Below are 27,975 nucleotides of genomic sequence, written 5' to 3'. Positions count from 1 at the left end.
TCACTTTAACAAGTTTTTATTTTTACAAAGTTTCTTTAAACCAAATATCAGATATCAACTGTACAGAACAAAAAAAAGCTTAGGCGCACATCACATTGCACCTTTAACAATGGACACAAGGACATCAACAATCTACAGGAAATACAAGGTTGTTTCATGGCCACAGCTAGTAACATTTATTTTTACAGAGCGTCAGTTCAATTTTACATCTCGCCCCCTGAAACAGATCCCACAGTTATTCCAGCACTGCCGTTTCCCCAACACCCAAACAATCTGAAAATAACCAAACCCGATAGTGTGACTGTTTGGCAGTTCATGCTATCACTTAATTCATACAGCACTGAGTGAGGCAAAACCTTTTTGTCCCTGGATTTGAGCGACTGCTACACAATCAAGTGTTCACTATACAGTCCAGCAGATTTGTAAGAATCTCAAGCTTCAGAATATCATCTAGAATTACTTCTTTATGCACCAAGAGATACACAGCCACAGTAGTTCTTAAGCATTCATCACTTCAGGACTGCAAAGACCTTTTCAGGATTCACTACTGCGTGCACTTTCAGGCACAGAGAAAACTACTGCTGCATAAAGCAAACATGCGTTGTTACCATCCAAACAAATGATCTGCTTTGAAGTGGGTCTGACCTGCCCAAGTGGACAGAACTAAGTGCCCTCAGAATTAACAGGCTCAAGATCGAGTCCAACGTATGCCTGCACAATTACATTGGATAAATTCCAACTGTATAGCTGTACAGGCGTCGGACTGTGTGGCATAGTTCACTAGCCTACTGTTTTTTCCATTTAGCACATTCACTGCTGTTTACACAAGGAATTTTAACTGCATTCCTACTCTACACGGTCTGTTACACCACAATATACCTCCCACCCAGAGACACCCAGACCCACCTGAGCAGTCCCTGAACTCAAACCCACTCAGAGTAAATACAGGCACAATGGACCCGACATTCGGCATTCGATCCTTTTCAAATCTCTTCCTCTAGAAACTGCAATCGCTCTTTAAAGAGATCTGACAACCTTAATGGGTATAGACAAAACTTTTAATTGTGGAACACCTTAAGGGACTGACCTCGTAAAATTTCTGTGGGACACTTTTAGGTTTGTTTTTAAATGAAACGGGTAGGTCTCATGAAGGCCGATACTGCAAGGGAAGAGGTCACAATTACATATGAAATTCCCTTTTCTCTTTGACAAGACAAGGGCATGTTTAATGAGATCTAAGGCACAAAGCATTTCTATCTCCACACTTTAGCAAGAGCCGGGTGCTAGGTGTGTGTATAATGGTTTAAAATGCCACAGTGGACCTGCTCTTTCCGAATCCAAGCTTCCGTGTGCTCCAGGCAAGCTGGACATCTAGGGCTGCAAGTCACGAGTGCTTTTACATCATTTCCAGAACGAGCGTGAGCCAAAAAAAAAAAGGTCAGACTTTTTGTGACCTAAACACAAAATATTTGCAGAAAGCAGACTATTTCTTTGAAGAAAAAAAAACTTGGAACTAAATTTTAAAAATGAAGAATTGCTTTAGCTTTTCCTAATTATACTTCCATCTCGCTTATAAAACTGACCAATGTCTTTACTTCAGGCTTTTGCGCTTGAAAATACCTCCACATCAAAGACCAAGATCAAGCCTCTGATCTGGAGGGGGTGCTGACAGGGGCCACATATTGCCATTCCAGCAGCACCCTTCCTTCCAACAGTTTCTACAGCAAGGTCTTAAAAACTGCTCTACAGCTTCAAAAGAGAAAACAGTTCAGTCAGCCCTGGTGTGCTCAACAAAGAGTCTTTAAAACAAAATCCAGGAAGGAAACTAGACAAGACCCGTGCAGTTCTGGCTTTTTATATCAGTTCTATATAAAGCCCTCGCACCCATTCAATTGAATATGCATGAATAATAAATAGCTAAATGCTATCTGGTGCAGTCTTTTCTTTTTGCCTTGCCATCTCTTAAGAGTATGAGTTTATCATAATCTGGAGCACTGCGATGTGCCTGGAGCTGCAAGGATTTAATAGTGCTTTTCGGGATAAGAACAAGCCTTCTGCACATTTATATTCCCCTGCCAATGAGTATGACCAGGCACAGGGTGAAACCAGGATTGTGGAGGCATCCTTCAGTGAGCTCTGCGCGGTCTCCACAGAAACCATCAACAGGCTGAGGGGGTGGCAGACCTCAAATGTTGAGATGAAGCTTCCCCCAGCTTCCTAAAAATAGGTTCTGTGAAAGACGGTTTCATCTAGGATGGAGGAACATCCAAGTTTCCCAGCCCAACCACATCCTTCCCAGTGACAGCGGTTTCCATGGTTATGACTGACAGCTCTGCACTAAGTAAGCATTCTGAGTAGGACTTTGAATTCCAGAATAGATTTGCTCACCTTTGACTATTTGCTGCACAGAGCTCTTCAAAACAAGCTGATCGAACAAATCATATCAGCTTTAAAAACCCACGTCGCAGGCTCTCAGATGCGTGGATCTATCGAAGGGAGGAGGAGCTGTGATACCCTCCAGATGCCTCTCCAGTTTCCATCACAACACTAATTGATAATGGGGAGGGCAGGGCTCTCACAAAAGGCACAGAAATTAACATGAACGGGAGGTTGCTCTTCCCCCATAAAGGCCAGGAGATTTCAGAGACGGCAGAACTCAAATAGTTAAGACTGACTCAGTGAAGCTCAGTTACACCTGCAGAGCAATCCACAAGATGCACTGCATGACCACAATAAGACGCGCTGAAAATTAAGTCTACAAATCTGGATTGGATTGAATGGCAACTGACCGGAGAGCTGTGGCTTAACCTTCTCAGCAAACATGCATTAAAAAAAAACAACAAATCCAAACAAAAGATAAAAAATTGGGGTGGGGGGGGGGGGAAGGAGGAGGCAAAAAATTAAAAATTAACAAAGTAAGAGGCCTTGCAAGGCAAACCTCAGGACGACTACAAATTGTCTAAGTGCAACTCCCTAGCGACACGGCAGGATGACACGATGAAGGACCCCCAAATTCGCAAGGGGCTGGCGCTGAACCCCTCCTTTCCTCGGTGGTTCACATACTTAGGCAAACTCCTAAGGCAGGAGCGCTGGATTCTATTCACTCTCAGCTTTCTTTGCCCCCTTTCTCAAACGATTCCTAAGAGAGACGGGGCCGGGGATGGGGGGAGAAAAGGCACAGCCGAAAGCCCGTTCAGGTGCGAGGAGAAAGAAGCTTATCAGGAATTTGCAGCCTCAGTTTCTCCATTCACAGAGCACAGCGGGGCTTTAAGGAAAGAGCGCCGAGATGTTTGAGCCCTCAGCTCTTTTCCCTCTTAACCCACACCAATCCCAAATGCGCTTTGTCAACACACGCCAAAGGACGAGCCACTCTGCAGCGGCCCTACCTTATACAGCCACCCCCAAGCCCACACTCGAACAGCCTCCGTCAGCGGTCCCGGAGTCCTGCACACAGGCCGGCCCAGCCACATTAGAGAGGAGCTGCATGTTCCCATACCGAAAACCAGGACAGGAGGGTAAGAGGGAAGGAAATGTATTTTAGAAATGCTGGAAGCATCCAAAGCAGATGAACAGAAGGAGGAGGAAGAGGAGAGAGCCCGGCCCCCGAGTCCATGTGCAGCGAGGGCCCTGGTTAGTGGGATGCGTGTTTTCGGATGTTCATGATCAGTCGTTTGCAGTATTCTTTGTGATCCACTGGTTTAACATCCATCACGGTCGCTTTGATACGAGACTCGTCCTGTTTCGGGGGGGAAAAAAAAAAAACACAGCCTGAAGGGAGCTAAATCGACAAGAGACATTCAGAACACTTTACCCGGAGTCAGAAAGGGAATTTCGTAAAAGAAGGTCAATTTATTGAACTAATTCTTGTATGATGAATTTGTCTTTTCACAGACCCCAGCTTGCTCTCCATGAGACACACAGACAGGGAGAGAAGCTTGGGGTCAGAGCGCATGGCCAGCCATTTATACGGAACCCCTGGAGTGAAGGGCCACAGAGCCACCGTACCGCCCGCAAGGCATCGCACCCTCCGGAACCACATAGCCCAATCCCTGCAAGCAAACAGCGTCCGCGCTTCTTTTAAACCCCAAGGAAGGGAACAACCCGTCTGCGGCAATAGACATGCGCTTTGATACACAATCAAGTTCGATTTCACTTAAAAAAGTGGGAAAGTTCTGAAATCACAGTCACCAGTCTTTCCTGGAAATAACAGGATCAAGACCCATTGCTCTGCCATCCCACACCCCCACTCTCCGGGTATATGTTTTCCTGCTCTTCCCTGACCCCCCCAATCGAGACCCAACGGGAGGAGAGCACAGGGCGCCCCACCACCACCAGGGGGTCCGAGCTCTCCTGGCTCAGCCCAGCTGATCCCAGGCCAGCGCCAGCAGGGCATTAGTCATCGCTCATGCAACACGCGGACACCAGAAAGCATGAGCTACCTTGCCAGCAACACGCAGGAAAAGAACAGTAAACAATTGTTTAAAATATAGCTATTACAAAAGCAGAACACCTAAATCAATTAAAAAAAAACCTTGACTGGACCCCCAGGACAAGGATTCCAAGGATGGTGCGGAATCAGGGCAGTGGGACTCTGGTCAGTGCTTTAGCATGTGTACAGCCTCGTATCTCTCCAGCACTCTGCGCAAGCACTCACCTGAGGACAGTCTCCCTCGGCACCGGTTCATGCAGATCAGAGATAAGACACTCGCTACAGAGCTGGTTTTTTAAAAATTTTCAAACAGCTGCATGAATAATAGGTGAGGGAGTGCCTCCAACTGGGTTAAGAGATGTCTACCCAGCCTCTGCAGGAAGCCGTCAGTCAGCAGAGCTGCAGCACATGGCGCAGAGATGTGGACAGATTAAAAACAGATTCATCTGAGGCTGGTCTGCTCCTTCTCAATACTTTCTCCACCTCCCCCAACCCAGAATGGGAAATTCTACAAATGGGGGATCCCCTGACCCTCCATACTGCTCCAAAACAGGACATGCATCTGAATAAAGAAGTTTTCTCTAGTAAGCAGACAAATCAGATTCAATCATAAAATTAAATGCTAATGAATACACATTGTTTTCTTTCCAAAAAAAAAGATCACAGCCAATTTCTCAGAAATGCAAGACAAGCCAGATAATTTTAGACCCCAAGTCGCCAGTTGGTCAGAAGTCGTGGCTATGGGGATACTCCAGCAGAGAGAATCCAGCCCCAGGCTCATTCAGATTTGTTTACAAAAGAGGGAATCCCACTTTCATTATCAGGGAACCCAGTAATTTCTCTTTGATGTCAGTTCATCAAAAAATCATCAACGACCAAGATAAAGACATAATCCATTTCCCCAGGGCCCAGTAAAGCACAGAGCCACAGCAATCTAACCCACTGGGAAGTGCTGCACTCTGATGCTCCCTTACTGCTCCTATTATCTATAAATGCAAATGACTGCAAATTAACCCTCCCCCTTCACCACCAACCAAACATCCAGAGCTGTAACGTCTAAAAAAACACAAAACAAAAACACCTCTATCACAAAGGGCATGGCACCACCTCAAATACTACCATTTTCTCTTAGAAAAAGGGCATGGATTTTGAGTTTCAATTTCCGTGAGTGTCCCTCAAAATCCTAATAACGCCGACGCTGGAGGTGAGAGTGCGTCCGAGAGACGGCATTAGGCTATTTATTAGAATTTCGATATCCTCTCCCGGCTGTTACACTTGGCTTTAAAGTGGTCCTCAATCTTCGAACCAACACAGCAGCGATTTTCTAAAGGGTTCACCTTTTCATTTTGACATCTGGACAGCAAGCTGATGTATAGAGAGCAAACGCCCAAGAGACCGAAATGAAAAGAACTGCAAGGGAGGCCCTTGCCCAGGCTGGTAAATTATATAGGCTTAAAAGATACTCTATTTGAAAAATGCACACGATTTGTGCAACCCTCGAGTATTTGTGTTGACAACTACTAAGTTATTACCTCTACTGGAATCAATTACAGGTTATGCTTTACAGTATATACAATTTAATGAGAAAGGAACTTTTCACTGTAGCGCTATCAAAATTGGACTTAGGCAATTTGCTACGCCTTCTGTGCAGAATTAAAGACTTTTCAATCATCAAAAGAGACAATATGAAAATAAGTGTCTGACGAAAGCTGGCAGGAGCTGCTCTTGGTGTGTACGTGACACAGCTAATGAATTCATAATAGGGGGAAAGCTGGAGCTGGGAATGTGTCTCCAACACTCCTGCAAACGGAAATTAAAGCCTAAGAGCTGTCCAAGGGCTTTCAGTGATTTAGTGTCGGCTGTGTGGTGCGAGTGACATTTATACAAGCCTGCGGTACCTCTAACAATTTACATGTGTGCACGTGTTTAATTTCCCCTCGGGCTCAACATCAAGCTTTCCTAAAAATCATTTTCTCTCATGCAAACGTCCACCGCGCTGATGCACAGGTCGTTTTGTTTTTTCAAAAACCCAGGAATTTGCACCCATGCAACAATAAAAGCACGCAGAGCAAAACGCTCCACAAAATCGGTCGGGACAGGGAAAAAAAAAACAGCCAATAACAAGCAAAAACAGCAGAGAGCCACAAGTCTCTCCGGGGTCCTGCGAGAGGGTTTTGTGGGGCGTGAGCTGCGCGTCTTGGGAAGCAGCTGTGCCGCACACGCAGGCTGAGGGTACTTCCACAGAGCAGGATTTACTCCACAGCACAGCAGACTCTCTCCGCAATGGATCCCGCACTGGGTGTTCAAAGGCCTTGAGGACATTTTCCCCACAAACAGCAGAAATACTGAATCTACCAAACATCTGTATAAAAGCAGCATCTTAAAAGGCCCTTTTTACTATGCTGTGATACAGTTTCAAAATCCCTTCAACGGCACAGATGGAAGAAGTGGTTGCCCAAGAAGGCCCCCCACTCCTATCTTTTATCATTTATACATTACTGCACTGGCGCCACAATGAACTGTGACAAAGTTCGTCAGCGATTAGTGTTGGTTGTATCTTCCAGAAAGAGAGGATTTGCGTAGGCAAGCGTAGTAAATCAGCAGCCGTTTGCTATGCAAATCCAGGCAATCCAAGCCTTCAAAACTTGAAAGCCTGAAATGGTTTTATGTCCAGTTCGCTTTTAGAAATTTCACTCCGGCATGTCACACACTGGGAGAGCTCGACATGACAAGTCCCTGCGAACTCTGGGAGATCACACTTGGGGGTCAGGGTGCTGCGTAGACTTAACCCCTTCAGCGTCCGGCTTTCCGAATGCTTCCCATTGCCAGGGAACTGTCCCTGGATTTTCCCCAACATTCCCAGGGCATGTTCTGCTGGAACCAATCTCCTTTCCACTCTCATGTGGGAAGCAGACCTCACAGTAATTACTAAGCATCAAGTCTCAGTTTCAGATTTTTAAGACCCAGCCTAACACTGCCTCAACAAGGCCATTAAAATTTGACAAGGAAAAAGGGGCTTCTCTCCTAAGACAGGAATATAAATATTTCCTTCACTACAAGTACACAGAACATGGTTTAAATTCAGCCAAGCAGCCACACAGCAATTGTTATAAACTGACCACTTATAGTAGGTTTAATGGTAAAACTTTTTTAATTTCAGTTAACAAAAAAAGCTTGGTGTCCCTAATGGCACCCCTCCTCTCCACCACTATGCACTAACAAAGCCACAGACAAAACTAGAAACTAAAAACTAGAAAACTGGAGCTCCTCTGCTTAATCACTGTGCCTGATGGGCAGCAAGCTGACCTGCAGTGCACAGTGCCTCTGGAACGAGTTAAAAACAAAATCTACTCACGTTGTACGTTTCCAGTTTGATGCGATTCCGGAAGGTGTAAGTTCTGAAGTTGGCATTTTGGAACACCTCTTCGTATGCCTGTTCATTCTGTGAACAAGTCAAGAGAAGGAACAAGTCACTCTGCATTGTTAACGGGGTGCATTATCAACTGCTCCTATTGCGCTGTTCTCATCTGTGGGTGTAAAAACACTGACTGGAAAAGGAAAGACAGGGCCAGAGAAGCCAGCTGGCTTGAGGGAAAAAAAAAAACACTTCCATGCATCTTTGCCAAAAAGCACACAAAAATGTCTGCCACGTTATAAACGAATGCATGCACAAGAAAGTTACTAAAACTTCTAAAGATTTCAAAATAAAAATGGCAACGGGACACAAAAAATAATGCAGCAGTCATTGTAGGAAAACTGCAGCACCTCGTTGATCAGGACAACAACCAGTCCCGATCACTGCATCTAATCTCCTCTCACCCACAGCTTCACTGGCATGGAGTCTCGACTGAACGAAACTAGGTTTTTAAAGCTGGGGGCTGAAGACGGGGAATTTAATCGCACCACTGCTGAAACAGCACCTGGGACCATTTCGGGTTTTAAGAGCAGGAACCGCTTGGAAATAATCCAACACAAAAGAGGTGAATACTCCCAAGTGTTCTAATTTACCTCCTGCAAAACTGCACAGGGAAAGGAGTGGAGACATTGCATGTGCCACACAGATCAGGAAAGGAGGACAAAGTGCTACATGAACATTTTAAACCACTAAATGGATTAAAAGTGCTGTGGAATGGGAAGCCGTTTGCTGCCCTGGGACTCCACGCAGGAATGGATCTTACGGAATCTCGGAGCTCTCCCAGGTAGGCCGCGTTCTGTCCCAGAATGGCTTCTGCAGTTTCCTGGAAACAGGTCACCCACTGGTTATCCCCGAAGTCCGCAATGTTGGCCTGCAAGAGCAGGGAGAACAGAACGCCTGTAAATTCAGAAACGTCCGGATAACAACAGCCCGACGCACTGAATCCTATTAAAAATTCTCAGTTATTTATGAATCTGTCTTATTCGCCAGATAGGTAATTAAACTGACGCTTACACTATAAAAAAAACCTGGACTACAAACCTTGATCATCCACCTTGAGTCCTAACTCTTTTTCTTGGCCCCCATAAAAAGTTCAATTGCTAACAGTTCCCTGAACCAATCTAGAATCGCCAGTTCAATTCAACTTTATTGTCATTAAACTTACACAGGTGCATAGTATAATGAAAAGTGATTCTCATTAGTCACTCAGGTGCATTCTATAAATAGGACAGAAGACAAGACAATAGACAGTAACACAATAGCAATAACAGTAACATGTAATAACATAACATAAATAACATGTAATCAAGTAATCAAAACTGTGCAAAATTCCACAAACAGAGAAAATATAACAGGAGTTGAGTCTTGTTGAGTCCAGTTGAGTCTTGACTCGCGGCTCACAGTGCCAACACGTGTACCCCAGCTAGGGGAGCAGGGGGTGCATGCAGTTTCCTCCATGGCATCATCAGTCTTTGACGCTAGAGGTCCTGGAGTGAAGGGCAGGGAGGCTGGTGCCGTGCCGAGAGGAGACCTCAGTGTGACCCGGCGAGCACCATGTGCAGGGATCTCACTTTTTGACCACTGAGCTCATTCCTTAAGTGACATTCACTGGTTTGGCCATTCAGGATTATAAGTAAAAATATCAAGTCCCTAAGAAGCATCAGATCTTCCAAACAAAGTAATGCAGAGGGTTAATCACAGACTCTCACAGCACCAGCAGATAAATGTACATCTTGTATACAGTAAAACAATGTGCTTACTGGCAAGAGCACAGAATAAAAGGCAATTTAATAAAGATTCTTGGCTGTGACGACAGGTTTGTTATCCAAATGGGTTCATTTTAATGCTGCTGTTTAAAAAAAAAAACTGTCCACATGCCAATGTGGCATCATAAGAAATCTGTAGACAGAAATACAACTGCTACCATACGAGCCTACTTATTAAAGGGCAGGGAAAGCATATTTTTAAACAAACATGCCAAAAGAGGAAGGGTTAGAGAGAAATGCTGGGGCCACTCACTAAATCCATCTCCTAGAAAAGTACATGCCTTGCAGGATCACGCAAAATATCCATTTTGCGTCTATTTATTTCCTAACCATTTCTTCCGATTCAAGGACATGGGGGAGCCGGAGTCTATCCCAGAAAGCAACGGGACACCAGTCCATCATAAGGCACACAGACACAAACACACACACTCACACCAGGGCCAGTCTTTTTCTGGAAGCCAAATCAACCTACAAGTATGTTTTAGGACTGTGGGAGGAAACCAGAGAACCTGGAGGAAACCCACGAGAACTTGGGGAGAACATACAAACTCCATGCAGATAGCGCCCCAGGTCTGGGATTTGCACAATCCTGCTGCTGTCCACTCTACATACCATCTGAAGTTCTTTTTTAGAAGCTGTTGCCTTCTTTTTAAAAGGTCAACAGCCTTTCAAAGAACTGTAAATTAACTCATCAACACTACCTTAGGTGTGATTTAATTCCATCGGGGCCCCTGAACTCCCCATCAGCCCACACCGCCCCAGGAAACCTGCAGAGGCTCGAGACGGAAGATCAAGGAGGCGCACTCACAGACAGGATGAGGCGGTACTTGAAGTTGGGAAACTCGCGGTCGCACTTCTCGCAGCGGAACAGCCCGTTCTGCTGGTCTATCACCTTCTTGTTGCAGTCCTGGGTGGGGCAGGCCTGGTACAAGCATTTCTCCTTGCTCAGGAACGCAACAGTGGCCACGCAGCTGTAGTAATCGGCCTGCCAGACACCAGAGACACGCATCAGAACCAGCTGGGGGGGGGTGGGGGGTGAAGGGAGGCCAGGGATTGAGGTCAAGGGGTCCCCGGTTCAATCCCCCAGCCACTTCACAAGAGAGCATAGGGAACCACCCTGGAGGTCAGTCCTGCAGAAGCAATGTCAAGCACCTGCTGAAGCAACTCTGCAGAACAGCAGCAGATGCGGTCCTCACCTCATAGCTCCTGCCAGACTCTGTGGGTAAAACTATATTGGGCGAAAGCAATACCTTGCATTTACACAGCATGACATCAACAGATCCTTATAGCACATGACAATTAACAGTTCCCCTGCCACATTAAAAAAAAAAAAAAGCAGCACACCCAAGGAACCTCAATTCACCAGCTGTCCGGATATAGACCACAAAATAGTAAAATCACCTTTAGGCCCTGTGCAATAGCCCTGTGCAATAGCCCACAACCAAAACCCCCAGTTTTTGCATTTGCTTCACTTAATGCAACAAAGCCTCCCTGTGCTTATTTTAAAAAAAGGGACCCGAGAAACTGAAAGACGATGCACCCCTATACAGTTCAAGGAGTGCATTGCACAAACTAGGAACTTGTTAGTAACCAGCTTAATTCTGAAGTTTTAGTTGAATGTGCATCGGAAACTCAATTGACTTATTTCCCCAGACGCGACCTCTCAGAATGCAGGGATCACTGTGGAGAGAAAGAGGGAGGGAAGGGAGTCTTCACAATCTTCAACAAGAGCAAACAATGCACTGGACAGTTGCCAGCTGCCCTCATACTGTGCTCTGGTTTTGATAAACCTTTTCATTTCCAGCCGTTTGTAATCAGACTAAGCAGCATTACTCACACTAGCACGCTGAGATTTTCTGCATAGGTGCCTACCAGTGCACCAAGATTACCCACCAAATCAAATATAATTAAATTAAACTTTATAATCTGAGTCAAGTAAACACCACGGGGCTAACAAACTATAAGACAAACAGAAGATATTTTCATTTTTATATTTAACTTAAAATGCCTGATTCTGCTATAAAAAACAAGGGAGGAGTTCTCTCTCCTAGATAATTGAGTATTTTACATGCAAAACCCATCTTTTTATTTCCACAATACAGACAGGGGCCTGAGGCAAAGTCTTAACCTCTCATCTTCTAAGGATACGAAGAGCCGTTCCCATTTATTGAATTTTGTAGTGTCCATTCCACTGGTGGAGTTAAGAAAATTGTCCTCAATTAAATTTTAATTGAGGTCAAATCTATACTCCCTGTTTATATTTGATTGGGTCAGGAAGAAAACTGTAGGTTTTAAAACCTTGTCATCATATCTTGTTTCCAACAAAAAAACGCTCATTGTTTCAATTCTCAGATCTGCGTTTTCTTTTTACTTCTCTGCACTATGGCCCTTATTCTTCCTTCCTTTCCAATCAGAAGCATGGAAAATGGAGCATTACCATAACAATAAGGGCCCCCATGAACAGAACCGCATTTGCATTTGAACTGTTCAAGACAGCCTGCAACACAGGCACCCAGAAATAGCACGAGATGGACCCCAAAGCCAGCGTTGATAAGGGAAACGGAGGGAGTGATGGGCTGAATGCATTAGTCATCTAAACAGCTCACAGGCTGCAGTGCTTTTGCCTCTAATGACTTGGATTTAGCAGGTACAGACCGTCCCCGCTTTCCGCCGCTGTTGCATTCCTGAAAACACTCAGGAACAGCGAAGAATGGAGGGGGAATTTTTGGTGCGTGTGCCATTTCTCATGGACATTCTTCCCTCGCTCTCAAATGCTTGATTTCACCTCTAATAACACTTTTGCACTGCCCTTTTCCTCTCCGAATCAGTCTTTTCTCTAAAGGCGCAGGCGGCTCTCATTATGGCCGCGTCGCACAGAAATATTTTAGAATGCGAAGTAAAATCTGCCCACCTGACACATAAGGCAGACCCTTGCTCATCAATGCAACAATTTAAAAAAATAAATGTTTAATATAACCTAACTGACCTAAATTGAAACTAATAACATCGCAAAACTAGAGAAACAGTCTTACAACACTAAAAACCGCTATCAATGAATAAGGGAAACATCTAAGAGTGAGACCGCTACCTATCAGTACCCAAACCCCTCACCTCCTGAGAAATGCTTTACTCTGCAGTTAGAAAGTAGAACAGTTTGAGGGCACCAACACACAACATAGTAGCAAAATAATGAGTAGCAGGGAGAGGAGCGGTTGGCACGTCTGTATAGCAGGAAGGATCGTGTGTTCTAAAACGGGATATGTAGATCTCTAAAACCACCATGCTCAAGATCCACACCCTCTGGAGTGAGAAACAAAAGTTACAGCCGCATGTGAAGGGGAACAGCTCAGATGGAGGTGCACTTCATTACCTATTATACCAAGTTTCACCCTAGCTATGAAGAGCACCAAGTGCCTGGATTTTTGCTCTTAATAATATTGTTCATATATATATACACAGACCATACAGAACAGGGTCCCGTCACACAAGATGACAGTAATGAACAAACAGCAGGGACACGGATACCAAGCCCTCTCCTCCTCAACAAAACCGATTCTCCAGAGAGAACCGAGTCTTTAAATGGGAGACGCAGCGTGACCCCAGTATGATGAAATAAGGGCCCCCCCCTAAACACTCTGGATTAGAGGCGCCACTGCCTGAAAAGCATGGAAATCAAGACCAGTTTGAACATTAATTATTTCCAACTCCTGTGAATCAGGAGGCAGTAGTAGAATTGTGATTTATTAGTCATGACGAGGAGCTCTAAAGCTTACTCCTGTTTTTTACACCGTGCCCTATTTTCCAAATTAGACGCACAGTTTGTGCTTTTTGACTCCGTTTCACCCGATTGGTTCTCGGCGTTTCTTCTCACACCTCAGAACGCAGCGCTTCTCTGATTCCCGAGCTATTTGTCGCCCTGGGCTTCCAGCCCTTCACATAATTCAAATTAAAAAGAAGATCCAATTCTCATCTTCCCTGGGTTTTATAACCCAACACAAGAAAAGCTGTGCAATGGGAATAAATTAAAGCCGTAATCTGAACAGGGGAAAAAAAACCCTCTATCCAGCTCAGATGAGCATGAAAAGCACAGAGACTTCAATGCACTGCTTCAGCAGGAACACAGCCGAGCACAATCAGTAATTACGCTGTGCAGCAAATCGCTAGCTTGCAGAAGCAGAGATTCTCTAATACTACTGATCAATTACCAATAAACAAGACCCCTGTCCTCCGCCCTTTCACAATCTCACAGCATCAGAAACCAAACCTCCAAGGTCCAGATGCCTCGTCTGAAACACCAGGCAGGCCGAGACATTTCAGAGCCTCTGCACTGAAAACAGCCTCTTGGAAGCCAAGGCTTTTAGCACAGCTATGAAATGTTTTAATAACCGAAAGACGTTTCTCATAATAACAAGGGAAATACGCACAACGGCTATTTATTAGTAACGCTTGGTTAACCATCTTGAGTGCAAAATGTTTGGCCAGAACATTTTAACCGGCTCATCACACGTGCACACGAGATGCACAACACGGGACACATGTGCCCAGCTGAAGTACTTGATGTGCGAAATAATGATAAAAGCAGGACCACCAGCTGCTTCGGTTTTTCAGGGGCATTAAAAACCGTTAGCTGCTGCACCACCTCAAGGCCCAACACCATACTCTTTCCTTCAACAGATGGTAAGCTCTGTATGCACCCCTCAGCCGGAGCAGGCCGCGTTTCCCTGCAGCAGCGGCAGTGAGCTGGCCGGGGTGCGACGCCAGCCTGCAGGCCCTCACCTTCTCCCCGTGACCCAGGTTCTCCTCCTTCACCTCCTGCAGGGTCTTCCAGCTCGAGCTGCTGCCCGCCGAGGAGCCGCCCTTCATCTCGGACACCGACTGCCCGTCCATCGCATGGCCCTCCTCGTCAAACCTGGGGAGGGGAGAGAGAGACAGACGGGGCTCGTCGGCAAAGAGGAGGCGACATTCCCTAGCTCCCCGACTTCCAGGCCCGCCCTGCCCACGAGTCGACACCGGAAATGCCCCGCCCGTGGCTTGACCTCACTCTCCGACCTCCCGGCGCCGTCACGATCCGCGATCTGTTCACAAGCCCGTGAAGGTGGGGGGGAAAAGGCCTCAAACCGCAATGCAGAGAACTCCATTCGAGAGCAATTTAGGCAAAAGGCTCCTGGAGTACAATCTGGAAATCAAAGCCCAGCGTCGAGAGCAAAGTTAGAAAGGGGTCAGGCTGATGCCGGAGCGCTGATCGGTTTCCTGACCTCGCTAGTTTCCAAACCGGGGGGGGGGCGAGAAAGAAAGCAAAACGCCTTCTTGTAGGAGCGAAGCAAGAAAGATCAATACTGTTTATTAATCCATTCATTTAAAAGGGCTGGCTGGGAGAGGTTTGTAAATACAAGAAGTCTTGCCCTCAGAGGCATGACTAATTGAAAAGCTCCAATAATGGGACCGCGTCACATGCCGTACCACCAGCGTGGACTTGCCTTCCCTGAAAAATGTTTTTAATTCTTTCCTGTGGCACCGATACTTTCTCACTGCTACTGCGTGCAATTTATTATGTACAGGGGTAGAGGAGGAGGAAAAAAAAACAACAACAACCTACTTTTGTTTTTAGAATTGGAAGCAGGGAGGAGATTGGCTCTATAAATTCGGAGGAGGACAGACGGGCCGACAGGGAGAAGCCAGGGCAGGGATGAACCAGTGAGGCCACCAGGGCAGTGAAAGAGGGTTCAAGTGGGAGTGATCTTCCCAGTGAGTTAGAGGGGGTTCACAAAACACTCAGGAACAGGGGCTCTCTGCCGAGACAGGCAGCACTGGGATTCCTGCTACCCCACCTACAGGATAAGCATCTTCAGTACAGCTTATTGCATGTAGAACCTCACAGCAGTGATGTGCCAAAATGTCATGAAGGGATCTGGACTGATACCTATATATGATGGAAGAGTGTGCCTATTCTCCTGCTCCCTCTTAAGGGCTACAGCTAACATTTCTAACAGCCACATATTGACCCTTGTGGATAGAGGCGCCAAACTGGAAGGCAATGCCATAAGGCAGTGCTTGTACCAGGCTGAGGCCCGGAAGGGATGCCGAGGTTCAGATGGTCACCAGCATAGGCAGAGTGAGATGGCAAGATCCCAGCCAGAGCCAAACGGAAAAGCAGATAAGATTCCCTACTGCACAGCAGCAAGATATTTCACCTTTTATGCACTGCAGGCTTCTTTAAGAGCCAACACTTGATGCTGGAGAATTCAGGCTTCTCCACTCCACTTCTCCCCTAAGGCGGCACAGGCAGATTTGAGAATTTAAGATAACACAGCTGCTGTCTGGCTTCACCAGCAAAATCTACACAAGATGCCACAGGCTCGCAGAAGCTGAAACTGACCAGTCCGTGTGCACACGCGGTTCGCCATTCCTGCTAATGCACAAGGGAATAAACAGGACCTGCAGAAACAGCACAGTCTCCCCAGCCTGCTGTCCACCAGCAGGCAGAGGGGTTAAGGCCTGAACACAGTAAGGGGACAGAGGGCAAGGGCCCACATGACATCGAGAGCCGGGATTCTCAGGGACAGAGAGGCGGAGGCCAGGAAAGACGGTGAGCTGCCAATATCCAGAGCTCACATGCCCGAGAGCACAGCGGACAAAAGATTTCACACCAGGGCTTGGAAGCAGCCGATCCCCCACTGCACCGATTGCAGGAGCGCATGCCAAAAAAAAGGGAGAGGTGGGAAGGAAAACACATGGAAGCACACCGGCACAAACGTTTTCCAACAGGAAAGCATTAGATCAGATTTGTCGCCAGCCTCATGTCTACAGGAATGGACCGAGGATTAAAACAGTCAGGCCCCAGCAGTTCCGTAACTAGGTCATCGATAAAATTCGCACAAAAGGCTATTTACACTGTCGAGCCAAGTGCAGGCTAGAGCTGTACAAGTGTACCCAGTTGATAAACAAGGGCAGAAAGATTGAGCTGGTCTTCTTCTGGTTGGAAAGGCCACAGTGTCACCTAGTGGAGAAAGATGGTAATAAATTCTGAAGACGGAGAGGAAAGGGATATTTGTAGCATGATTTGTTCTCTATAGATTTGTGCCCTTTCAGTGCAGCAGCATTTTTAACTTAATTTGTTCAACAGTACAGCTCTGAAGCTATTGCAGAGAAGGCTAATTAATTCAGCTTTGATTGTTGTGCCATAGCTTTCCTGGTTACGTTTCATATTCATGAAGAAATTAAATGCTTTACTGACCACTTAACTAATAAAACGGAGATTAAAAGCTTTTCACTTCAAAGTACAATCAAATGTGCAACTAAACTGAAGTTTTGGAGAAGGGCCTGAAGATAACCAGGAGACAATTTCTAACCTTGCAACAAACACATAAAACACAGAAATCTAAATCAGAAACAGAAAGGTACGAGTCAGAACGGGGACAGTGTAGCTCCTACACGGCAGGTCACAGCAAGCGGACACTAAGGAACGAGAGATTGACCTCCCGGGCTACGAGGAGCTCGTAATCTCCCTCTCACTATCTCAGGTTCGCCATGTGAGAAGGATGTGGTAAGGCAGAGAGACTGGAGGACTGCCTTCAGTATGCTGTCACAGAGGCTGAGAAAGATTTGCGTTTTCCAAATTGAAGGGCTTACAAAACCTGACAGATAAGCTATTCTGGGCAAGCTCAGAAAAAAGACAGTGCTCTGCTGCATCATGAGGCTATTTTTAAAAACCTGCACGGGCATCGTGTTGTAAATCTGTTTAACATCACAAACAAACAAATACGCAATTCCATTCTCTTGAAGCTAAGAAAAGGCTCTTTTTGTTTCAGCTCCTATTACTTGTATCTACACATTCCAGCCCCCCCCCCCCACCCACCCACAGGACTCGAGCAAGTGAAAACGGTGTGAAGAGGTCTTCTAAAGGAAGAGTGCACCGCAGCCCTCAAGACGGCTGTATCACAACAACCACGCACTAACAATACCCAAGGGGCCGCAACACAAAAACAGCCACTGAACTATAAAAAGACAAGGGATTTTTTTTTTTTTACCTTGCGGTTTCATATCCTGCTGCATCAAGTACGGAGAAATGCCTTGACAGACTTGGGTCTGCAATCTTTCCCCATGAAAAAGAACACTGTAGGCCAGAGCAGTCACAAAGTGGAGTCTATTAAGTAACTAATTGATGGCTGACAGTAAGGAGGGCATGAAGTTCTGAGAAAGTGACTAGCACATGGCCAGTGCCTCTGCCACCACAGCAGAACAGACTCCACGCACACACTGCAGCACTGCCGTCGTGCCTGACCCGGAGCGCTTAAAACAAGAAAACTCAGCGTTTGTCACCCCCAGACCTTGTGGCAACCTAAACACAAAATCTCACATGAAATGTGGACAAAAACACCAGGCTGTCCCCTGCTGTGCAAACAGCTGGACAGAAGTCACCCACCATCCCAGCCATGGCTGCCTTCGTCACCCTGCCTGGTCTAAACTAGCCTATGCCTCTGTATCCCACAGTGACTTCTCGAAATAAACAGTTAAACTCTCCGACATAAAGAAACGCACCGCAGACAGACCAGCTACGTGAATGGCTCTTTAACTGTGACCCTTGACTGATATAACTGTGGCTCTGATTGATGTCTACGGGCAGTAGCAAACTAATAAGATTGATTGACAAGGACTGATTAGTTCATTCAAGCCATTTTTTTTTATCAAGGGACCACAATTTCCACAGTAGACGGCATTAAAGTATGAGCTCACCGCAAAATCGAACGCTCAGGTTTGTCAGCTATGCCTTCACAATCTTATACAGACCGACGGCTTGTAAGAACTCACTAGTTTGTTCTCGAAGCCCTCTCTAACAGCGATGCATAATCTAAATTATCACTGCCTAAGACCAAAAGACTAAGTGTGAGTCATAGCTCTTCACTTCTGCACTGCTGCCGAAACCCAAGCTGTTAAACTTTCAGGAAAGAGGGTCTGTTTGTGCAACGGCTGATGTTTCACTTCCTTCAGTAAATTTACCCAGGAAAATTGCCGAAATACTTGCCTTGCTTAATTGAGCGTCTAAACCCAGGGACTTGTTCGTGCGTGGAGGTTATTCTGTGATGAAAGGACCTCATTTTTAAATCTAATCAGGGCTACTGAGCTTTCATCTGTCAGCTTTTCCTCCGCCAAGAGTCATTTTTCTCCCTGCCTTTCGCAAGAGCATTGAAATGTGCATCATCAATTACACTATCCTGTCTTATTAACCACAGGAAGCAGAAGGTTTTTTTTTTGTTGTTTTTGAGTCTTAAGGACATTTTGTGGGTGGGAAAATAAAGAGCTTGTTCAGATTACCGTCTTAAAATATTATTCCGAGCTCCAATTCATCGAAAATCGTATATGTTGAAAATAACACACAAGCCCAACCATGCTGATTTTTACCCTGAGAGGTCTGAAAACCCCTCCAAAGACACACACATTCTGAACTGATTTTGTACCCTAAAAGGCTCCCCAGCATTGCCACAAGCTACAGCACTTCAAGAAGAGCGCCATGCAGCAGGATTCTGGAGCCCCTCGTGCGTCTGCTGAGCAGGAAGCAGGACAAAAGAATCTGACATCGAGAGAAGAATGAGCTCAAAGGAATTGGGGAGCAACCCATCCCAGCATTCCTACTGAAAGGGGCAGATCTGAACAGCTTTCCTACGTTATTTCTGCATCACTGGCTCGGACACCAAGGTCAGCCCATAAACACCTTACCTTCACGTGGCAGAGCCTGGACTTCTCCAGCTTGCTCCTGCTCCTGCTTTCACGAAACCGCTGAAGAGAGCACACACTTCACCACTCCCATGTCAGCAGCAGCCGGGCAGGGCAATCAGGAAAGACACTTACCAGCCGCGCAGTTTGTAGGCTTCAGGGATGTCTGGGTTCAACATCATCGTGCTGCTGAAGAGAACGGACAGGGAGCGACCCCCAAAATCCGACAGTCGGGCCCCCTTGATGGCCACAACGGGCTGCCCTGAGCCATCAAACTTCTCCGCCTGGCAGAGAGGAGAGAGGGAAGGCGTTACTGCTTCACATTTACAAACTTTACAGCACTGGCCAGCTCTTCCATCTACAGCTACAAAATCCATAGACCCGAATTTGGAATTATGTCGGTGCTTAACTGCTAATATGACAACAGCTAAACCTAAAAAGCAGCCCGTGTTGCAACCACACACTCAAAGGGTGACATGTAGAGGCCAGAATGCAACTCCTGCTGCACAGCAGTGTGATCCATGTCAGGTTTTGTGAGCTGCAGGATGTTGTACTTAACATGCCAATGAAGTGGAAACGAACATCTGATATTGTTCATGTTGCATCCTGTGTGATTGTACAAACTGTTTCTTAAGAAAGCAATTGAAGCCTACACCTCACAATATACAACCCAGTGTCGGCCACCACCCATATCTCCCTACCTCCTCGCCCCAGATCGTGGCTGTGACCATCTTCCCGGACATGTCCATCAGATTGATGGTCCTCTTCGACACTTCACGGTTTGCCTTTGTGGTAATCTTGGACACTTCGTCAAAGCTCTTGCAGATCCCAATCACATCTGTGGAAGGGAGGAGGAGGAGGAGAATTAACTGAGCATCTTCAGGGGCATTTTTTTTAAACGTTTTGCCTTTCTTTGTGATCAATGCACGACCACACCTACTCAATAATCCTACCGGACAACCCGAGAAGCGAGCCTGTATTAACCAGTCAGCGGTACAACCAAGATATAGCTGCAAGAAAAAGTTTGAGAACCCTTTGGGATTACCTGATTTTCTGCATTAATTACTCATAAAAATGTGGTCTGATCTTCAACTAAGTCACAATCATAGACAAACACAATCTGCCTAAACTAACACAGAAAAAAATCCACTTCTTGTCAGTACTGAACACGTTGTTTAAGCATTCAGTCTAGGCTGGAAAAAGTATGTGAACTGGAGGAGGTTCTACCAGTTACATTTCCTGTAGATGCTGAGACTTGCACAACAGTTAGGAGGAATTTTAGACCATTCCTCCTTACCAAACTGTTTCAGTTCATTGACATTTCTGGGGTCCCGCATGCAGCCCCTACGTGTTGCAGTCCACAGACGAGGTATAGGCGCTCCAGACTGATCCCTTACCGACCACAACGTCCTTCTCCTTGTTCTCCAGCTCCGCTATGGGGACGAACTCGAACTGCATCAGGGGCACATCCTCTGCGTCCTCACAGGGAATGATGGCCGTCTCGTTGTTCAGGGTCATCTCATAATCGTTCTTCAGGGAGGTGTACTGCTTGTTGGCGATCTTCAGACTGCCTTTCGAAATGTAGTAAACCTGCTTGGCAAAAATCCAGGCGTTGGGGTGGTGGGGGCTTAGCAATTATGATGCCACCTTGCAGTGTTCAGATTTTCATATGTTTATCAGCAAAAATTGAACGTAACCAACTTTGAATCAGAAATAAAAAAAGTAAAGGTAATAGATGCAAATTTATATGCTGCTGTAAAATACATTCCAGAGATGCAAAACAATTTTGGACCGTTCAGCTCTGTCTCCCATTGTCAAGGGACCACAAGAAAGTCCGGAAAGCGTGTCAGATCAGCCTCACCTTGCCGACTTCGATCAGGGAGTAGAACTTGTCCACCTGCTCGTTGAACCCGGTGACTCGGATTTCTCCCTGGGCAAAGACAAAAAGCAGAACACAGTGAGCACTCCAAATCCCAGATCACTAATGTTCTTCCCTTCCTCGATCACAGAGATATGGGAAGCACCCTTCATCAAAACTGATACTTCCACCACTCACTTTGGTTGGCATGCTTTTAAAAAAAAAATCTTCTGCTCTTCAAATTAAAAGACGGGTACTCGAGTACACATACCCATCTGACTCTCGCCCCCCGAAAAACTTTGATACTGATTCTGCAATCCCTCCCACAGCCCTGTGCCACCAGGAGAGGCCTCTTACACTCTCGTCCACAATCTCCATGGAGAAGAGCTTGCCGTCGCCGCGGGAGTTGCTCCAGGTTCGAATGGCGCTCTTGTTGGTGATGCGTGCCCGGATTGTCCACCTGCAGAGGACAAACGTGCAAAACCTGATTCCAGCCTGGTGCCTCACAGAAATTCCACAAAGGATGTTTAATCCCCAGACTTTTTGGAGGTTGCCTTTCAACTACAGTGTTCTGTAAGTAACTTTAGAAAAAACAAACTTTTGTAAAGATTCCTATGTAAAGCAGCTTGTTAGTTCAATTAATGCTTTAATTATATAAAGAAATGAACTGGAATGAACCCATTTTCTATGCACACCTGCTGGTTTTGAGATAGCCGAGTGTCTCAACACTGCAACAAGATGTATTTGCTATGCTTGATGTTGGCACCTGGTGCCTCTGTCTCAGCAATCACTAACAGAAGAGAAACTGTCCTTTCCAGCTGTTTTGTAAATCAACTGAACAGCTCCCACTTAATAACCAAACTCAGTGTTTAAGGAAAAACGAGCAGTGAAATTAGGTAAAAATTTAAGTTCACTCGGTGGGAACCCAAAACTTAAAACTAGAAACATACAGATGTGCAGCTATTGAGTCCACATGGCTGGACTGCGGTATGGAGGAGCAGTCAGGATTCTGGACTCTGAGGCTGTAGGCTCAGCTCCCAGGTGAGACACTGCTTTTGTAACCGTGAGCAAGGAGATCCACTCAGACTGCTTCAGTAAAACACCCAGCTGGATAAATGGGTACAAATAAGTCACTCTGGCTAAAAGCATCACCCAAATTCATTAGGAAGTGCACTGCCAGCACGTCTGCAAGGTTTCTACCTCTGTAAGGCAGCAGCTGCACCTGAAGATCTGAAAGGAGCTGGCCAACTGGTCCAATTAAGCCACTAACCAGCTGGTTTCGCTTAAGAGCTGATATGGAATGGAAAACCGTGCATACACAGGCCCTCTGGGACCAGGACTGGACGACTGGACAGCCCAGGCGCGGCAACAGCAGCCCCGGCCAGTGCGTTCGGCTAATCAAACCCCCGTTCTTTTCCGAGCTCACCAACGTGTGACGGCACCGGAGCTATAAATAGCAAGGCAAGGCAGGCTGCAGCAGCCGCGTCTCGAAGCAGCTGTTCCAACCTGAATTAACATTTTGATTTAAAGCCCGGCTCGGGACACCGAAGCTGAAGGATCGCCACGGTCAATCAGGCTGCGCTTTACCCCTGTGGCACACAATGGCTGCAATCGGCATCTTTGAACTTTCTCCCCTTCCCCCTTCCAATTAAAAGTTAGAGAGGCTGCAGCCATTAAATGAAACTGAAGTGCAGCTCTTAACTGCTATGCAGGCACTGTTGTGTGCTGCCCCAGAGGTAAACCACCTCCACACTACATTTAAATTGAATCAGTCTTTAAACACTATGTGTAGATTACCTGTGTAATGCAATTATATTTTAATCAGCTAACAAAATTACGCTGGCTTAGATTTTGAATTTCAGCGCAACAATTTAATTTCTTCATTTAACCTTCATGTAAAAGGAAAACCAAGGTTTGTACAACCAGCTCTTACTGCCTCCACACACTTTAATTATGCTAACAGAAAATACTGATACATAAAACCTTCCAAAGTTTCCAAAATGTGAAACCACAGCATACATTACTAGTGCACATTTATCATTTACTGGGGGTGCATTATCTCAACCTTTATGAATCCCAAACAGGAAAGAGAGATTCTGCATAGAAGCACAACATGACAATATATATGCAAATATGGAATGAGACTAGATCTGTGTACGTCCAGGTGGAAAATCTGCAAACAAGCAGAATGGTCTCTTATGCTAAGCAACAGAGCGCACATCACTCTGTGGACAACTACGCTTATCCAGCTCCTGAATGCTGGCGGGGCAACTTGGCTCCAAATTAAAATGTTTGCTGGGGTTTGTGGGTCAATGGCTCTGCCCCCCCACTGATCTGGGCACAGGGACTTACTTGGATTGGTAGGGGTTGAGGCTGGCAATGGGAACCACTTTGGAGGTGCCACCAGGAGTATTGGGGGCAACCGGCAACGCCTTCTTCCCAAAATCTCTGCTGAGAACCCTGTTCATAGTCGCTGTTGGTGTGGGGGGGGGGGGGGGGGGGGGAGGACAAGAAACATGCAAATTAAAAATTCATCATTACCAAATTAAAAACTCCAAAACAAAGATTCAACACACTCAAACCCCCCCACTGGTACCCTAGTCATGTTTCAGACACAACGTGCAGACTGAAGCAATACACAAAGGCAATTTTGTTTGAGAGATTTGTTCTTAAGTCTCAGGGGTTAAACACTCTAAACCTAAAACACTCATCCTTCCAGTGATGCCAACTGCACGACTGTCAGACTTTGTTCCGACTACCTCTGCACGTTTGAGTGCAACTCACACTGACGATTACACATCAAAGTGCATGCTAAGTGCTTCCAGTTTGCCAGCTACTGTATTATCTTTAATTAAGCCCACAGCTGCTACATAGGACACCCCTTAGTTCACGACAACAGTCGCTAGAGACACCCCAAAGGTATCCATGAATATCTGAATTAATTTAATCAGACATGTCAAAATAAATCACAGGGTAATAAATCACAGAAGATAAACTAACGTTATAACAAAGCCATTTTACAGCCTCATTGCAGAAGGTCTGTGGAGAGGATGATTTGAGAACAGCTTGTGAGCGTATACTGCCCTCTGCTGGAACCTCACTGCATTTTCATCCCCTCCTCTTGGGTCTGCAGCCCAAACAACTTCCAGCAAAGGAAAAACTGTTAATGCTTATGAAAAGGTCGGTCTACGCAGCATACATTTATGAGAAGGGTTAAGGAAACTTGGAAGGGTTCACAACACAAGTGCAGGGCTCAGGAGATCTATTAAATGTGGGTGGGATAGGAAAAGGAGGAAACAATTTCAGATCCTACGGGCTAGTTTAGAAACACCATGAGACCAGAGGTGGCTCTGAAAAGACATGGGTCACAGGGCTCCAGCAGGAGGCTGGGCACTCGCTTACCTGCGGGACCGGTGCCGTTCTGCGGGACAGGCCGGGCAGGAGGGTGGGAGACGGGGACCTGCTGGGGCTTCGCCTGACCTGCGTGATGGGAGACAAACCCAGAACGCCGCTGAACTCTCGCCGAAGGGCCCCAGCATTGTCCATATTCAACAGAAACAGGACAGTCCTAGCTTGATCTTGAGTGGGGGGGGGGGGGGACTTCTTTTATAAAAGCATTAGAAGTCGAGCCAAGAAAACCAGGCAACAGGCTGTTGTTCAAAGAGTAGCGGTGTTAGCCTGGCGTCCTGGCCAAATTCCCCCTGGTCTTAACCCATCACGGCCTCCTAATAATCCCCATCTCTGAACTGGCTTCATCACTCTGCTCTCCTCCCCACCGAGAGCTGGTGTGTGGGGAGAGTACTGGTGCATCATCCAGGTGGGGCTGCACACTGGTGGGGGTGGAAGGGATCCCCATTAGCTGTAAAGTGCTTTGAGTGGAGTGTCCAGAATAGCGCTGTATAAGTGTAAGGAGTTATTAAATTGCCATCTCTTTACAGCACATCCTGGATTCCTACTGCGACACGCAACACACGCTGCACGCGTCTCATTCCTTACCTTCTCCGTAAGGGACCGGGTCCCCAATCTTTCCGCCCACGTCAGACGCCGACTTCAGAACCTCCACATCGACAATGATCACCACACGCCTGGGCACCCCAAGGGCCAGAAAACAGAGCAACTGCTTAGTACTGCCCGCGCTTGCAGCCCGGAGGAGACAGCTCCCACCCAGCCCCTAGCTTTCAGGTTCTCATTGCGGCCTGAAAGCTGAGCTCCACAAACCCCACCTCAACAAGAGTTCATAAACTTGGGGGACTAATGCACTCCTACCAGGGCTTGGACTTCACTGTATTTCAAGACCAACAATGACAGAAGTGCTCCTGTCCTTCTCTCTCTGTCTTTGCACCGGCAGGAATCTTTTACGTCTGGGCATGCCAGGCTCCCCGGGGGGGGCAGGCGGCGCGACTCACCTGCCGTCCTTCAGGGTGTTGTGGACGTTCCTCTTGATCTGGCAGATGCAGTTCGAAGACACGATGTTCTGCTCCACCAGGTGGTTCAGCTGCGTGGCCAGCATGAAGGCTGCGCCAAGGAGGAAGATTTTGGGGTGGGAAAAAAAAAACATGCACAGTGATGCCCTGGGCTCCAGGGAGCAGGAGCTGGATGAAGAGTCTGAGGCGCCTGATGATGATGACGAGTGAGCTTTTCAACAGACCTGTGCAGGACTGCACAGTCCTCAACTACACTGCCTCCCCATAGTTTCAAACCCAAATGTCAGACCTTTCACTTGTCACTATTAAAAAATGTGCAAGTACCAGTTATGAATCATTTAACAATACTCCAGCTAACAGGGCTCTCTTTGACACCTGAAGTCTGGAAGACACAGAGAGGAGAGAACACTTCTCACACAACCAGAACTTGCAGCAGCAAACAACCAGGACCAAAGGAAAGTGGAGCAGAGCACAGCGAGACTGGGTCCATCTCCGCCATTCAAACCGACTCTGGATCAACTAGGAAAAGTGCCTAAAATTTCCAAGCTAAAAAATTCTGAATTTATTACATGTAAAATCAAGTTTACGACCTTAAACCATAATCTTCTCCAGAGCTTAATGAGCAAAGACTTGAGCAGCCACCAAGACTTAAGCACCACAATAAGGAGCAATACAACTATCAAAAGGACTTAAATTCAAATGCAGATGCAAGATGCTTCCCCGCCAGCAGGACACACCGCTTGTTCCCCGTCTTTAAGAAGAAAGAGACGAATTTCAGAGGTCCGACAGTCTCCTGATAGGGTTCCAATCTAAACCCAACCGATGGGAGCCGACTGCTGCCCGGCTGAAACAGGCCAATACCGCGGCTGCTGTACTCACAGGACATGGTGTGCACCCCGTCGCTCATCATCATCCGGAACCGGACCGGCCCGGCGCTGCTCTCGATACGCCGGATGTTCTGGTTGGGGGGAGGGAAGAGGAAGCAGAAGGGGGGGGGGACACAGGTCAGATCTCAGCGATGCTGCAACAAGGGCAAACAGATCTCAGATCTCGGGTCTGTATGGTCAGATGGGTCTGTACTCACCACCACCTGCAGGACCATGTTGGGCACGTCGCTGCCCTTGGTCAGAGCCTGGGGGGAGAGAGGAGGAGGGTCAGCCAGGCCTGGAAGTGTGCATCAAATATCAAACCCGAGATACAGCTTAACTGAAACTGGAATTATGAATGCACAGCTACACAATTATATCCCTCTTCCTTAATCATAAAAAACTTCCTTATTTTGAATGCATATAGCCCAGTTAGAATGAACTAAAATGTAAAGTATTAAGAGAACAGACAAGAACATACACAGATGAAAAAATTCGTTTATGTGTATATTTGCACATGTCTATTATAAAATGATGCCTGCGGCACGTCGTTAGTACCTGTACAAATATCAAGCCCGTCCTCAGACAGGCTGGATGCCGCTCTCGGCCAGTTGAAGTCCCAGTAACCACTGACTGAAGTCTGAGATCTAACGAGCTCCTACCAGCGTAGGACTTGCGGTGGGAAATTAAAGCACTCAGCCTACAGACAGCTACAGCAACGACTCCAGACCCCGAGCCGTTCGCCTACAGTTCTGGAAGCAGTATTTCGTATTGGCCAACATGCAAGCAGGTGTTTGTTTTTTGTTTTTGTTTGACAGAATAGCGTTTACCAAGCTCGCCCTTTATTTAACTGGTCCACCTGCGAGACCCCGGAGGTCATGGCTGTTGTGAGCCACGGAGCGGTTTTATTAATCCAGCGCCGGCGGGAAGGCCCGCAACACGGCTCGGAGACCAACTACACGCCCGATTCGCAGGAGCAGGGCTCTGCTTGCATCGCTTATAAAGAGTCAAAAACAACTGGGGGTGTTACATCACCGACAAAATCCAGTAAGTAATTCACTGCGATCAATGTTGAGCGACTAGGAAAAAATATTTATCAAGTGCGACATCAGAAATAACTCTCCGCTAGTGTGGATAATAACTACAAACTATTGCATCCACCCCCCAAAATCACCTACCTCAATGGCTCCTTCGGTAAGTTTGACAGTCATAGCGAACAAAAGAAATTAGATTTTAACAAAAAAAAACTCTCCTTGAAAACTCAAAGACGGGTGAACACTCCTCTCTCCTCCTCGGGTCCGTATTCCGTGGCGCCAAGTTTCGGCTGCAGAGCGCGCGCGGTGTGTGTTTATAACTCTCCCGACGTCACGCGCCAAATTCCGCCGGCTGCGGCAGGTCGTGAGCATGCGCGGTGCGCGCTCGGCGGAGACGGTCCCTCCCCGTTCGCCGGATTGGCGGGGAAAGCGCTCCCGAGAAACAGGCGCCATTGTGGCTCGAAGCTATGTA

At 46.7% G+C, this 27,975-nt stretch overlaps 1 protein-coding gene across 1 annotated transcript; it reads right to left on the bottom strand.

Moving 5' to 3' along the window:
- rpa1 (replication protein A1) lies at positions 1-27,795 on the bottom strand. The gene is made up of 17 exons (XM_088907048.1): positions 27,648-27,795; positions 26,688-26,735; positions 26,483-26,561; positions 25,586-25,694; positions 25,176-25,264; positions 24,582-24,659; positions 23,532-23,652; positions 21,537-21,639; positions 21,183-21,251; positions 20,719-20,911; positions 20,023-20,159; positions 19,457-19,605; positions 14,387-14,519; positions 10,419-10,595; positions 8,608-8,715; positions 7,785-7,871; positions 1-3,736 (listed from the first exon to the last, which is right to left on the bottom strand). Exons 1-17 carry the CDS (start codon positions 27,678-27,680, stop codon positions 3,632-3,634), a joined length of 1,818 nt encoding a protein of 605 aa, XP_088763174.1. The 5' UTR covers positions 27,681-27,795; the 3' UTR covers positions 1-3,631.
- Positions 27,796-27,975: the final 180 nt, after the last annotated feature.

This window comes from Atractosteus spatula, chromosome 27 (assembly GCF_055471065.1).
Source record: "Atractosteus spatula isolate fAtrSpa1 chromosome 27, fAtrSpa1.hap1, whole genome shotgun sequence".
NCBI lineage: Eukaryota > Metazoa > Chordata > Actinopteri > Semionotiformes > Lepisosteidae > Atractosteus > Atractosteus spatula.
This window is presented reverse-complemented; position numbering and strand designations above follow the sequence as displayed.

Bases quoted from the DNA above. Each gene is read 5' to 3' on its own strand.
- rpa1 (XM_088907048.1), bottom strand. From the start codon at position 27,680: ATGACTGTCAAACTTACCGAAGGAGCCATTGAG. The intron at 19,606-20,022 runs GTAGGGAGATAT...CCTCTCTGCCAG, and splicing joins CCACGATCTGGGGCGAGGAG to GCGGAGAAGTTTGATGGCTC. The intron at 14,520-19,456 runs GTAAGTGTCTTT...TCCCCTCCCCAG, and splicing joins GCCTACAAACTGCGCGGCTG to GTTTGACGAGGAGGGCCATG.